The sequence below is a fragment of the Ambystoma mexicanum genome, chromosome 8 (assembly GCF_040938575.1).
Source record: "Ambystoma mexicanum isolate Mex_15411 chromosome 8, UKY_AmexF1_1, whole genome shotgun sequence".
Taxonomy (NCBI): domain Eukaryota; kingdom Metazoa; phylum Chordata; class Amphibia; order Caudata; family Ambystomatidae; genus Ambystoma; species Ambystoma mexicanum.
This window is the reverse complement of record NC_090929.1, coordinates 709,721,777-709,733,999: the sequence shown is the minus strand read 5'-3', so window position 1 is coordinate 709,733,999 and position 12,223 is coordinate 709,721,777. Positions and strand designations below refer to the sequence as shown.

General features: G+C 44.3%; 1 protein-coding gene across 1 annotated transcript in view; it reads left to right on the top strand.

The window, feature by feature from the left end:
- Window positions 1-12,223, top strand: part of LOC138472472 (testican-2-like) — a 159,363-nt gene that overhangs the window by 87,310 nt on the left and 59,830 nt on the right. Inside the window, exons 4-5 of the mRNA XM_069610677.1 lie at window positions 3,009-3,123; window positions 6,719-6,836. Of these exons, the coding sequence (XP_069466778.1) occupies window positions 3,009-3,123; window positions 6,719-6,836 (233 nt within the window). The remainder of the gene's footprint in view (window positions 1-3,008; window positions 3,124-6,718; window positions 6,837-12,223) is intronic.

The window sequence follows — 12,223 nt, the reverse complement described above, 5'->3', positions numbered from 1 at the left end:
CTTTTAAAGCCAACAAAGTGGTGTACCTGGGTCATGAGATCACTGGGGAAGGGGTTAGACCCAAGGAGGAGGCTATTGAGGCCATAAAAAGAATGGAGGAGCCTAAGTCTAAAGGGGACATACTATCATTTTTGGGACTGGTGGAGTTTTACGGCAAATTTGTCAAGGGGTTAGCAGAAATGTCGAGGAATATGAGATTTCTCACTCGCAAGGGAGTCGTTTTTAAATGGTGTGACCGGTGCAAGAAAGAATTTTTGATGATAAAAGAGGCTATTGTCAATGCTCCCATTTTGAAAATATTTGAGGAAAGTAAACCCACATTGCTTTTTGTTGATGCCAGTGATTATGGTGTTGGGGCTGTTCTGATGCAGGAGGATCAGACAGGTTTACAGACTGTGGCTTTTGCGTCCAGGTCTTTGAAGGGCCCAGAATCTAGATATTCAGTTATTGAGAAGGAGGCTCTAGCATGCGTTTGGGGTGTCGAGAAATTTAAAAGATTCTTGTGGGGGAGGAGTTTCACCATTTGCACTGACCATAAACCCTTGGTTGGAATTTTTACAAAAGGTGGTTTGGAGGGAGTGTCAAGACGCATTATGAAATGGGTCACGGCATTGCAAGGGTTACAGTATACCATGCTCCACGTAAAGGGGGAGGTTAATGTGGTTGCAGACGCCTTGTCTAGATCTGTCCAGAGGGAAATTTCTGACGATAGTGACTTTACAAGTTCAGAGGAGAGTGCAGAAATATTCCAGGTGCATGAAACATTAAAGAAAAGTGAGTGGGATGTGTCTTGCACGGAGGATGTTGTATATCAAGGAGTACTTGCTCTGGTTGCAGAAGGTAAAATTAAGAGCCACAGGGGCGAGATGAATGGTTTTGCCAAAGTGAGGGAGGAGCTATGGATTCAGGATGGTTATTTATACAAGGGTCACCAGATGGTTGTGCCAGTCGGTATGAGGAAGTCTGTCTTGGAGTTGGCCCATGTTGGGCATTTAGGTCTGGCCAGGACGAAGGGACTTGTGAGGTCTGAATTTTGGTGGCCTGGTATCGACAAGGACATAGAGGAACAAGTCAAAGACTGTGTGGAATGTATTGAGGGAAACAAAGGCTTGAAAGTGCAAAAAGTTCCCATGGTAGTGAGGGAGTCCCCGCGTGTCCCTTGGGACGAAATTGCGTTGGATCTCCTCGGTCCATTTAATATTGGTGGTGGCAGAGATAGCTACCTATTAGTAGTCATAGATTTATTATCAAAATGGCCGGAGGTATGTGTACTCAAGGACATATCCAGTAGTAGTATAATCAGATTTTTGGAACAACTGTTTTGGAGAGAAGGGTTTCCAAGAAAGTGTTTGTCTGACAATGGGACCCAACTTGTTTCCAGAGAGTTTAAAGAATTCTTAGAGAATCATGGGATTGAGCAGGTGAATACTTCTTTATATCATCCCCAGAGTAATGGGTGTGTGGAACGATTTAATAGGACTCTGATGGAGGCTATTAGGATAGCGGTGGCTACTGGAGGAGATTGGGTGAGAACAGTGATGGAACGCACGTTCCAGTATAGGCTAACTACCCATAGTGTCACAGGCGTGAGTCCATTTGAGATCTTGAGAGGAAGAAAACCAAATACTCATTTATGTCCAGGTTGGATGGGCAAATCAAAAATGGTGGATGTGGATCTAGAGAGTGTAAAAAGGAGAATTTTTGAAGCTGGAGTTAGATCCAAGGAGAGGTATGATCAGAAGAATTGTTGTAGGGAACTCAAGGTCAAAGAGGGTGATTGGATTAAAGTCAAGCTCCCCACCAAAGTTCGTAAAGGAGCCTCGTTGTTTTCTGAACCCAAGCAAGTTGTGAAAGACTTGGGTTTGTCAGTGTTGGTCAAAGGAGGAGCTATTTGGAATAAGGAAAGGGTGGCTTTTCCGTTTCAATGTTAATTTGTCTTCAGTTAGTTGGAGACAGGGACTTTCTTGTGACTCTACCTAATCAACCACTAGATGTCATATATCTATGCTCTTGATTTGTGCCAGGACTTGCAGCGCATCCAATGTTTTACCTGTTAAACCACGAGTGTATAATATTTATTTTACAGGTTTCAATTTCAGTTGTTCAATATGTGTTTTACAGGTTTCAATTTTAGTGGGTCCTCACCCACACAGTTACTTGTTATGTTTAAGGAGGAGAGGTGTTAGGATGTGCAGTGTTTCCAATGTTTACCTGTTAAACCATGAGTGTATAATATTTCCTTCACTATGTCTATTGTCACTTAGATACTATAGAACATAGAACTGCATCTTATGTAGCAGGGTTCCATGGAGAGCCAGTGAAGAAGCAGGGCCTTAGTGGGAAGATTGTACTCCTCCTGCTGGGGGTCGTCTTATGTCATCAACTTGCAAATAAAAGGTTCTTTACCTTTAAACTACTGGTTATGTGAAAGCCTCCCTTTGTACATAACACTCTGCTGCAGCCAACCATCAATCAGAATCCGGATGTTCTCTTCTGTTGTTGAAATAGCAGCCCTGCAGGTGTTGGTTATGTAGTTCTGTATCTTCACTGACTGAAATACCTTGCAAGCCTCTGAAATGGAGATCCGGGGCAAGGGTCAGGATTAGTCCTCATCCTTCCTTCCTGTGTGTGTCTGAGCCAGATGGATTTAGGGAGTTGGGTAACAGTTTAACAATGCTGGAATGCCACTCTGGCAAGACTTATGTCGTATAACGCTGCTCCAGTTGCTACTCTCTGCTCCTCCACCTTTCTTGTTCCGTCCAATCAGCATAACCTCTTTTCTTTGTACTGTTTTCATGCACCCTACTTGTTTTCTCAATTTCTCTTTCTTTCCTTTTTGCCTCATGGTTAACGACTCCTGCTAGTTTCATTCTCCTTTCTCTTCGCTTCCTTTCATCATGGGTCATGGTTTCCCACTCTTCCCTCCTTTTCCCTGGTCATTGGTGAGCCCCTTCTCTCTCTCCCTCCTCCCTCACACTCTGCTTTTCTTTGTCCCCCATCCTGGCTAGAATCAAGCAGCCTGCCTTGAAGATGCACGGGAGCAAGGAGAACCTCTGCAAGCCATGCCACGCATCCACCGCCGCACCCATCTGCGGCTCTGATGGACACTCGTACAGCTCAGCGGTGAGTATGACGCACTCAGTTCCGATACTACCCACCCTCAAGTATGAAAGAGGAGACCAGCCTCATATCATTCGAACCCCGCACCCGGGTTTGACAGGGGCGAGACCCTCTCATAGTACAGCAGTGTCGCCTGCAATGTTCCATATGTGACCTCCTCATTCCCCCCACCAGTCCGTTCCAGCAGCCCGAGCATGGCACTCTGTCATCTAGCACTGGTGAAAGGTGTACTGGAAAATAAAATACTCCCTCATCCCTTCTTTGGACACCTTTTGTCCTTCGCCTAGCTATAACAGTGGGTTGTTTTAGAAAATTCCCTCCAACCACATCTGCAGCATCTCTGGGGTGACCATATCAAGTGGCGAGGGACGATCAGCGCCCGTCAGCAATGAATACAGGGATGTGGGTCTTCATGATAGCTTCTCAAATATCCCACCATGGGGTTTGACAATAGAGTTAAAAGTGCCTCCCTTCAGTGCAGTATCGGCAGAAGCTGGGGTTTAGAAAGAGGCTCTTTGGATGGAATATTGGTGGAGTGTGTGTGGCAATGACATGAACACACCCAGTCCTGTTTTCCAACACAGTGCTAGAAATAGGACAATAGTAGTCCATAATAAAGAAATCAATATTATTTTGTGTTAAGACTTTTTTAGTCATCCGCGATAGTGGTCTAACAGCACAGAAACATGTCTTGGGCATGGTTGAATGAGCAAGGACCCTTTCCTAAGTCAAAAATCCTGCGAGGAAGTAGGTAGTGATCTATATTGAAGATGAGCAGCCAATCAGGGTCAAGGAGTGGGAAGCTCGCCAATGGGGATGTGAGGCCATCATCTTTATTCTATTTCTGCAGCCCATCATATGGGGTATCTGCTCTAATGTGGGCGGACTTTCATAGTCCCATTTCTGTTTCTAACCTATCGCCAAGCAAAAGGACTTAGCGAGGGCCAGAGATCCATGCCCAAATGCTACGGTTCAGATATTAGGTTCTAATATTTGTACCGACCATCCAAGAAGACACCCTGGAAACTAGCTATGATGGCACACCTCTCATAGCTCGTATGAGGTCAACAAAGATCTTCTTGGAGAGAAAGGCGCTTTTTCACCAAAGTCAGGTGCTCCCTACCGGCTCCGCTACTTATCGTCTGGAGTGCAGCTCTTAAGCCCCTGGCTGGTCTTTGGTCTGGGCCAGGGTGAAAGAACACGCCCCCAAACCTTCATCTCGCACATCCGGTGCGCTGGCCTTGAGGAATTGGCAGCTCTCTAGACTTTTGGCTTGAGCTGGGGATTGGTGCTGCACTCCTTCAAACCCGCCCCCATCTGGAGTTTGAGTCTATACTGTAGTTTCTAGCCTTGCCTTGACAATGGGCGATTCCATATGGTCTTCTGCCTTTCCCTGGTCAGCTGGGACCACGCTGGAAATGTCAACAGTCTCTTTGTCCTCTGTTCTGAGAAATGGCTAAGTATTAAAGATCCAAATGGAGTCAGGGGGCGTGTACAACACGGCACACCTTGCAGATTCATTGTGTGTGGCTTCAGCTGCTACGTGAAATGTGCAATGACATCCGGCCGGGTGCTTGACTTTGATTCCAGTCCCGCCTAGCCTACTCTTGCTTTCTTTTACAAATATTGGACAGGAAGACCCAAACTAACCTCGCCAGTGTGGCGATGAAGATAGGAGGGAGGTGATTAGAGTCCACGGATCTCCCTAGCTAATGCAGTGATCCGCCATCCAACTCCGAGGCCTAGCCTCCTCATCTATTCCACTTTGAGGATGTGCCGTACTTATGTAAGACTCTATGATACACCTGCTGCAGGGCTATAAGTAGATGCACGTGCTGACATGGTCAGATATACCGCCTCAAAGTCCCCTTGCAGAGGCACGACTGGATTTCTCAGTGTGCGGCAGACTAAGCCATTTGGGCCTGGAATCGCCACACGGCAGCTGCCCCAAAGATGTGGCCTATGAAGCTAAAGGGAAATCTTAACATATGAATTTGGTAGTTGTTCAATTGTACTTGCTTGACCCTATTGTCAGAGCATTGATATTGTGCCACAAGGAGACAAGCTGAAACACTGCTACGAAGTGTCACTTCCGCCCATTATATCAAAAAATTAAGTGTAACTCATGGTTCAAGTACATTTCTTCCATACATTGTAGAGGATATCATTTCCACTTTGTGTTATCAACAACACATTAAGGTTGTCTTATGTTATTGTGCACTCGATTACTATAGAAGCATGTCAACTGCATCTCATTGGCTAGAAATAGACCTGAGAAAACCCATCAGTGATTGGTGAAGAACTCTGAAAGGTCTTTCAGACATAGGCGCTCATTATGGGGGTTGCTGCTAAAACCCGTCGGTAGACCCTGTAACACCCTTGATGCCACATGATATCTTGGTGCCACTGGGATATCACAAGTGGCTGCGGCAACGGTTACCCCCATTTCCATAGGTTACTTCTCCATTCCCATGGAGTTGCTAACGGTGGCGGTGCTTCAGTGAGAGACATGCCTGTACATTGCTACCAGCAACCTTATTTCCAGACTGTCATACTCAGAATGAGGCCCATGGTGACACTGCCATTATTGTGAGCTTTTGCATCAAAACATTGAAGGAGAAAAAATTGCTATATCTGGGCTGCAATGGGCTGCAATGACCCTCCCCTTGCTATCCTCGATATTATATATTTTTCTGTAACATTTCATTCATTAAAATTCATTTCGGTAACATCACATGGATCCGTGATCTGCGTAGGTGATCTCCAGCGGGTGGGGGGGGGGTAAAGAATATTGGTGCCTTGTCATTCCCCCTGGATGATAGACAGCAGCCGATAGGGGAACCCTTTCATTACTGCAATGCACATATTTGCTTGTATTATTACATTAAACTGCAACAGAGCGATGTGGTCTGTACCAAAACCTCAGGTTTCTCTCATTTGGAATGTGCCTCTCACTTTGGAAGGCAGAGTCGCTCCTGACTAATCTCAGTGTTCCCATAAACCTTAACTGAGTCTCGCACCGAACAATTACTATCTAGTTTTGTGAAGGCAACCTCTTTGGCCCACTTGTGATTAGGAGAAACTGGAGAGGGTAATATAACTGCTATGGAAGACAGGGCTAGCTGAACTGTGGACATAGCTACCTATAAGGAAATTGTAATGTAAAGCACAAGCACTTTGGCTGTGGTCTCTACAGAATGTGAAGAATGTTGCTCGCTGGCTGGGGCTGTATGTGTGCAAAGATCACATTTCCTGGTTTTGGGAGTCAAGTAGGTGGCAATCATTTGTGGTCGCTAGATCATGCAAAACGGGCACGGAGATAAGAGCGGGAACAACACGTTTGTCTTATTTGGCCACGTGCTGGTTATCTTGAGGGGTCAGGGGTCGTGGGGTGTGGTTGAAAGGAACTAGATAACATAAAAATCATCTTTCACTCCAAAACCCTCATATCTCATGCCAATGAATGGATGTCACTTATTTGTTTATGTCAATCATCATTTTTTTTAAATGAAATTCAGATATTGTATCAGTGACCAGAACTCCATTCTGGGTGTGCTACCTCGAATATAATGTGTCTCTGGCACCTTTCCTCACTCAGTGCAAACTGGAGCAGCAGGCGTGTCTCACCAACAAACAGCTGACTGTAAAGTGCCCGGGCTCCTGCCCTTGCCCAACAACACACACGCCAACGTCCACCACAGACACCAACAAACAGGGTAAGAGAAGCTGCCAAGTAAACATCCAAATCAATATTTTTTCTTTTTGTTCCTAATGCATGTGTACATTGTTGCTGGATTTTAGGTCCCATGGAGTGGTATTCAAGGTGAATGTCCATGCCCTCAGATTGGTTCCATGTGTTAATATCCCCACAAACATATCGCCATACAAAAATATCACCATATTTTTGCAGCGATATTAAGGCATGGAACCTGCGGGGGACACCCCCGCAACCCCTGCATAATTTTTAAAGGAGCGGGGACACCCGCGCATCCCCTGCTCCGAAAAACACCAAAAAGGATCCCCTCCAAAAATATAACCTACGACCATATATACAGCGATATTTTTGGTGGGGATAATATGTAGTGATACCCTCAGATTAACAGATTCACAGATCATCAGCGTGCAGGGTGGTAGATAGCAAATCAGCCCTCCACATCAAGACCCAATAGCGCCCCGAAAACGTTGACTTGAGGGATCTGATGGGAAGGTAAAAGGTTGATAGTAGAGTTTCTATTCAGTCATTTGTATTTGTGTTTGTATTTTGGATTTGTATCGCTTATTGCATGAAACGTGTATCTGAGCGGGAAAAATACTACAAATGAATCCAGGGGAAAGACTCACTGAAAAAGGAACGTTTTTCTAAACTTCATAAGAGAACAGATGCTGCAGAGGTTGGACAGAAGCAAGTTCCACAACTTCGACCCTGCGACTACAAATCGTCTATATCAACACGAGAATGGAATCGAGAACGAGGCACCACCAAAAGATTCTTGTCCTCAGATCAAAGTGAATGGGTTGGACAGTAACAGAAAATCCTCTTAAATATATATGGAGGAGTCAGCCATGCAAGCACTTAAACATAAAGCAGAGCAATTTAAACTTGATCCTCTGCCAGGCTAGACAGGTACTCAGTGGAGATAGGTGGAAACCTTGGCAAAGTTGGGAAGTTTAGAAATTAAATGCACAGCTGTGTTTTTGACTGATTGCATCTTGTGCAACAGGTTCATAGCGACACCCATGTAGAGAATGTTTTGCATAGTCAAGATGGTCCCTTCCAACTTGGGCATGTGACAATGAAGTAACAAATTGGAGAGCCTTTTTTAGTAGCCGTAACCTAACAAAAAAGATACCCTAGCAGCTTCATTGCGCTGCACAGCAAGGAACAGCTCAGCGTCCCACAGAAATCCAAGATTCTTCAATTTGCTGTCACATGATATGGCGACATCCAGAAAGATTGGAGGGCATAGATCTCTGAGGATCTTTAAGAAGGTAGGAAGGGGCTAGCAACATCACCTCTGTTTTAGATGCATTAATTAATGGTCATCCATTGTCATTGCCTCTCACCATCTACTCCACCAATGTCAGGAAGAAAAGTCCTCAACCAGTGGGCAATGGCAAGTGGCCACCCAGTAGAAGGGCACAGGTGAATGTATTGATTTATTTCAATTTGTATATACCGTGACACATGCCCTTGGGCCTCAGGGCGCACACAAGACAAAACAAAACAAACTGGGTTAGGCAGAACAAGAAGGTCCAAGTCAGACGTTGCGAGAAGCAGTGGGATCACACGATAAAAATCAAGCATAGGAGTCAGTCATGGGGGAGGTTGAAGAGAAAGGTCTTCAGTTTTTTGGACCTCAATGGTCGTTATAGCAGCTCTAGGGCATTTGGAAGTGCATTCCAAGCAGTAGGATACAAGACTTCAAAGTTACGACCGCCTGCTTTTGCCAGCCTAAACATAAGCTGCACAAGTCTGAGTTGGTTGTTAGATCCAAGCCTAACCAAGTGGTTGTAATGCTGGAGGTGATCAGTGAGGTATTTAGGAGCAGTAACACATTGAGTCAGTGTCAGGAGCTTGCGTGTAACTCTGTGCTTCACAGAGAGCCAATGAAGTTCCCCCCTGGAAGCTGTTATATGACCAGTGATAGCACGAACCACACCATTCTGAGTTATCTGGAGAGACGATAGATTAGTCTGAGAGCATCCACTCAGGAGTCTGTTGCAGTAATCCAGGTGGGAATTAATGAGGTCAGACGCTAGGATGGCTGCATTCTTTTGTGATACAAAAGGCTGGATGTTACTGAGTAATTTGTTGACAAGGCCACATGAACCCCGAATCTAAGCAACATGTTGGTTCATAGTTAGCTCTGTGTCCAAGGTGACGCAGAGAGTCTTCACTTTTTTGGCTATGGGGATAACAGCATTCAGGATAGTAAAGCTATTGTATTCCCGTGGTAAGGTTTTAAGTTGAGGGCCAGAAGCCACGATCAAGAGTTCAGTCTTTTTTGTGTTGAGTGCCAGTGAATTAGTAGCCATCCAGTCATGGATTGCAGTGTAGATAATGTTGAGGTTGGCTAGGTTCTGGGCGTACAGGCCCATGAGTTTCATGGCGACCAGTGTGTCATAAGAATAATTTGTATACTAGATGCCCAGGCCATCTAACAGTCTCAAAAGGGGGATGATTTAAATATTAAACAAAGAAGGCGAGATACAGGACCCCGGAGGGACGCCACAGGTAATGGTAGCGGACCTGGAGTGGGCCTCCGCAATGGAAACTTTGGCATTTCTAGGCCCAAGAAAAGAGGCAATCCAAAGGGAAGCCAGATTAGAACAGCCTACTATAGATTGTATTTTTCCACCAGGATGGTGTGGTCCACAAGATCGAATGTGGAAGAGAGATCCAAAAGCATTAGAAGTGCTGGTTGTCCATGATCGACGATGTTTAGTAGATTTGCCTTGAGATCTAGCATGGCCGTCTCCATACTGTGTCGGGCTCTAAAGCTTGACTGGTGGGTGCCAAGAATGTCATTATGCTCAATAAATCACATTATATATATCATCATTATTTTCTAGATTTAGCAACATATAAGGTGGTTCTTTGGGTGGGTCTACTAATACCCATGTGCACCTAGCACATCCACAAAGGCTCTGTCTACGATAACAAATTAATTCCACACATAACAAATAGTCATTGATTGAGGTTGGGGTCTAAACTCTCTGCCTAACGGGGAGCGTTCCATAATAGACTCAGGGCACGAGTCCTAAAAAAAAAGTGGGGGGACGCTGTCGAACCCATTTGGAAGTGATGGCATAGGAAGTGAACATTTCCGTAAACTAGATATGCAAATTTCATTCAAATTGTCTTTCACAGTTGAAGAAAGTGCGCATGCCAAAGAAGCATTTGCCAACAGAATAGGTTTTCCTATTCCATTGCTGGTGGTTAATTGTAAAATGTACAACATTTTAGATCCAAGGAAGCCTAACAAAACATCCTGTATAGTAAGATGTCAATATGAAACGTTTTACTGTGCCACTATAGGCGATGTGTGTGTTCTTATGACTGTCTTGTCTTATGATAATAATTTTGCATTTATGTAGCACTACAAATCCTCAGGCATCTAAGCACTGCTTATTATTAGCCACAGTGTGTGCTGCTCATTTATTGACCTTGGAAGGATGAAAGGCTGAGTTTGGCCCTGCCAGGATTCGAACCTGCGTCAGCAGATGTCAAAGCAAGCTCTCTACTCGCTGTTCTATTGGACCGGCTAACTTATAACCCGCATGACAGGGTTTCAAATCCCAGCCATGGCACTACACGTTTCAAATTGATACATCAAATTATTATTATTTATTCCATGAACACATAGGGAGGACAGTGTCCAGCCGCTCAGAAAAGTGGGCGAACTGCATCTACTTGTGTGGTCATTCGACTTCTGCCCTGGTAGCAGTGCTAATAATGTCAAGCCACCGCAATTGTCCGAGAGTATCAACAAAAGCCCACATAGCGCAAGTTGTAAACATTTGTTTCATTCATTTGGTTCTAGTGGTTGGAGAGATAATGCAGTCTTTGTACATCAAGTATACTTTACTTTCTCTTGTATATTATTTTTACAGTGCAAGGCCATTTTTATATTTAGTGTTTTAAGTCCAGACAATGGTATAACTATAAGGCATTTCTTTGGTCTTCCCCTGCTACTATCATATCAACACGCCTGAGCAAAGAAAATATGTTTTGTCTGTCAAATGTCAAGTGCAGCCTCAAATGCCCCTGCAAACATCAGGTCACAGCTAGAGGACAGAATTAAAGATGTCACCCTTACAAGTGATGGCAGTCATTCAAATGTTGTTCTATACAAAAAAGGCACACATTCGAAACAAGATAGTAGAGCAACACAAACACTATTTTCTATGCCCAGACATCTGTGACTCTTTTCATTAAGCGGACAGCAGAGAAATAACCACAACTAAGGCACACAGACAATGTTTACCTTTCCGAAACACACGAACGAGGGAATATGGCACATCATTTAGACGGGTGTGTATTCATACACATTTGCTATCTACTCCTATACACACCAATAGCTTTTGTTCTGCTGCTATTGAACCAAAACATACAAATCAGAGTGCACTCAGAACAGTGGACACGTGCCACTTGGATACGATCAAAAATCGATGTAAACCGATCTAAAATACAGTCAGGAAAAATCAGCAGCTGTAAGAAATTATCCACGAGGACTTGACTTCTGCAACTGACAGGTATGCAATGTGAATTTCTTTGTGCACGGTAGAGTGGAGTAAGAACATGACCTTTGGGGCTGTGGCTCGTGCGTTTGCAGTCAATCAGTTATGCCTAATGACCTCCCACATTCGTACTATATCCCATGAGTCCTAGACTCTAAACTGAACCAACAATCCAGGCAATGAGCTAGAGTACTGGCTCAACCAGGCTCAATATCAGTTAACATGTCAAAAACAGGTTAAATCTGTTAAACTCCTTTTACACGGAGTCTGGAAAAAGTAAAAGTAATCTTTAAATAGTATCCAATTTTTTAATACATTGACATGTGGGTATGATAGATGATGACATTAGTGATCTCACCAGTGATGTCATCGGCAATTTCATCTGTGATGTCATCATTGTGGCCATAGTGGATAGCTTAGGGGCAACGTGCTCGTCTTGGAAACATGACAATGTGGTGCAACACAGGTTCGATCCCAAGGTCTGTGCTTAGAAACCTCTGGGTATTAAGCGTGTTATTAAATAACCCATTACAATTACAAAATTACATTACGACAGGTGGCGCAAAGTTATGGTGGCTTTAGCTGAATTTTAGGGATTTTGTTGCACTAAGGTCTCATCTTAACATCCCTGCAACTAAGGTTTTTCCCTTGAATTTCAGGGGGTTTGTTATTCCATAGATTTTTAGAACATTACCAGCCCACTAGCCATGGCCTTTGCCCATGGTCAGGGTGACTTTTGGCATGCCTTCAAAATTGTGCTGGAAAGTGCACTGCGTAGCACGCACATCTATTTTTCCCCCAGAACAATCCATGCACAATGAAGCTTGACATCAGACTGTGAAAAGCAAGGGTTGCAATGTGT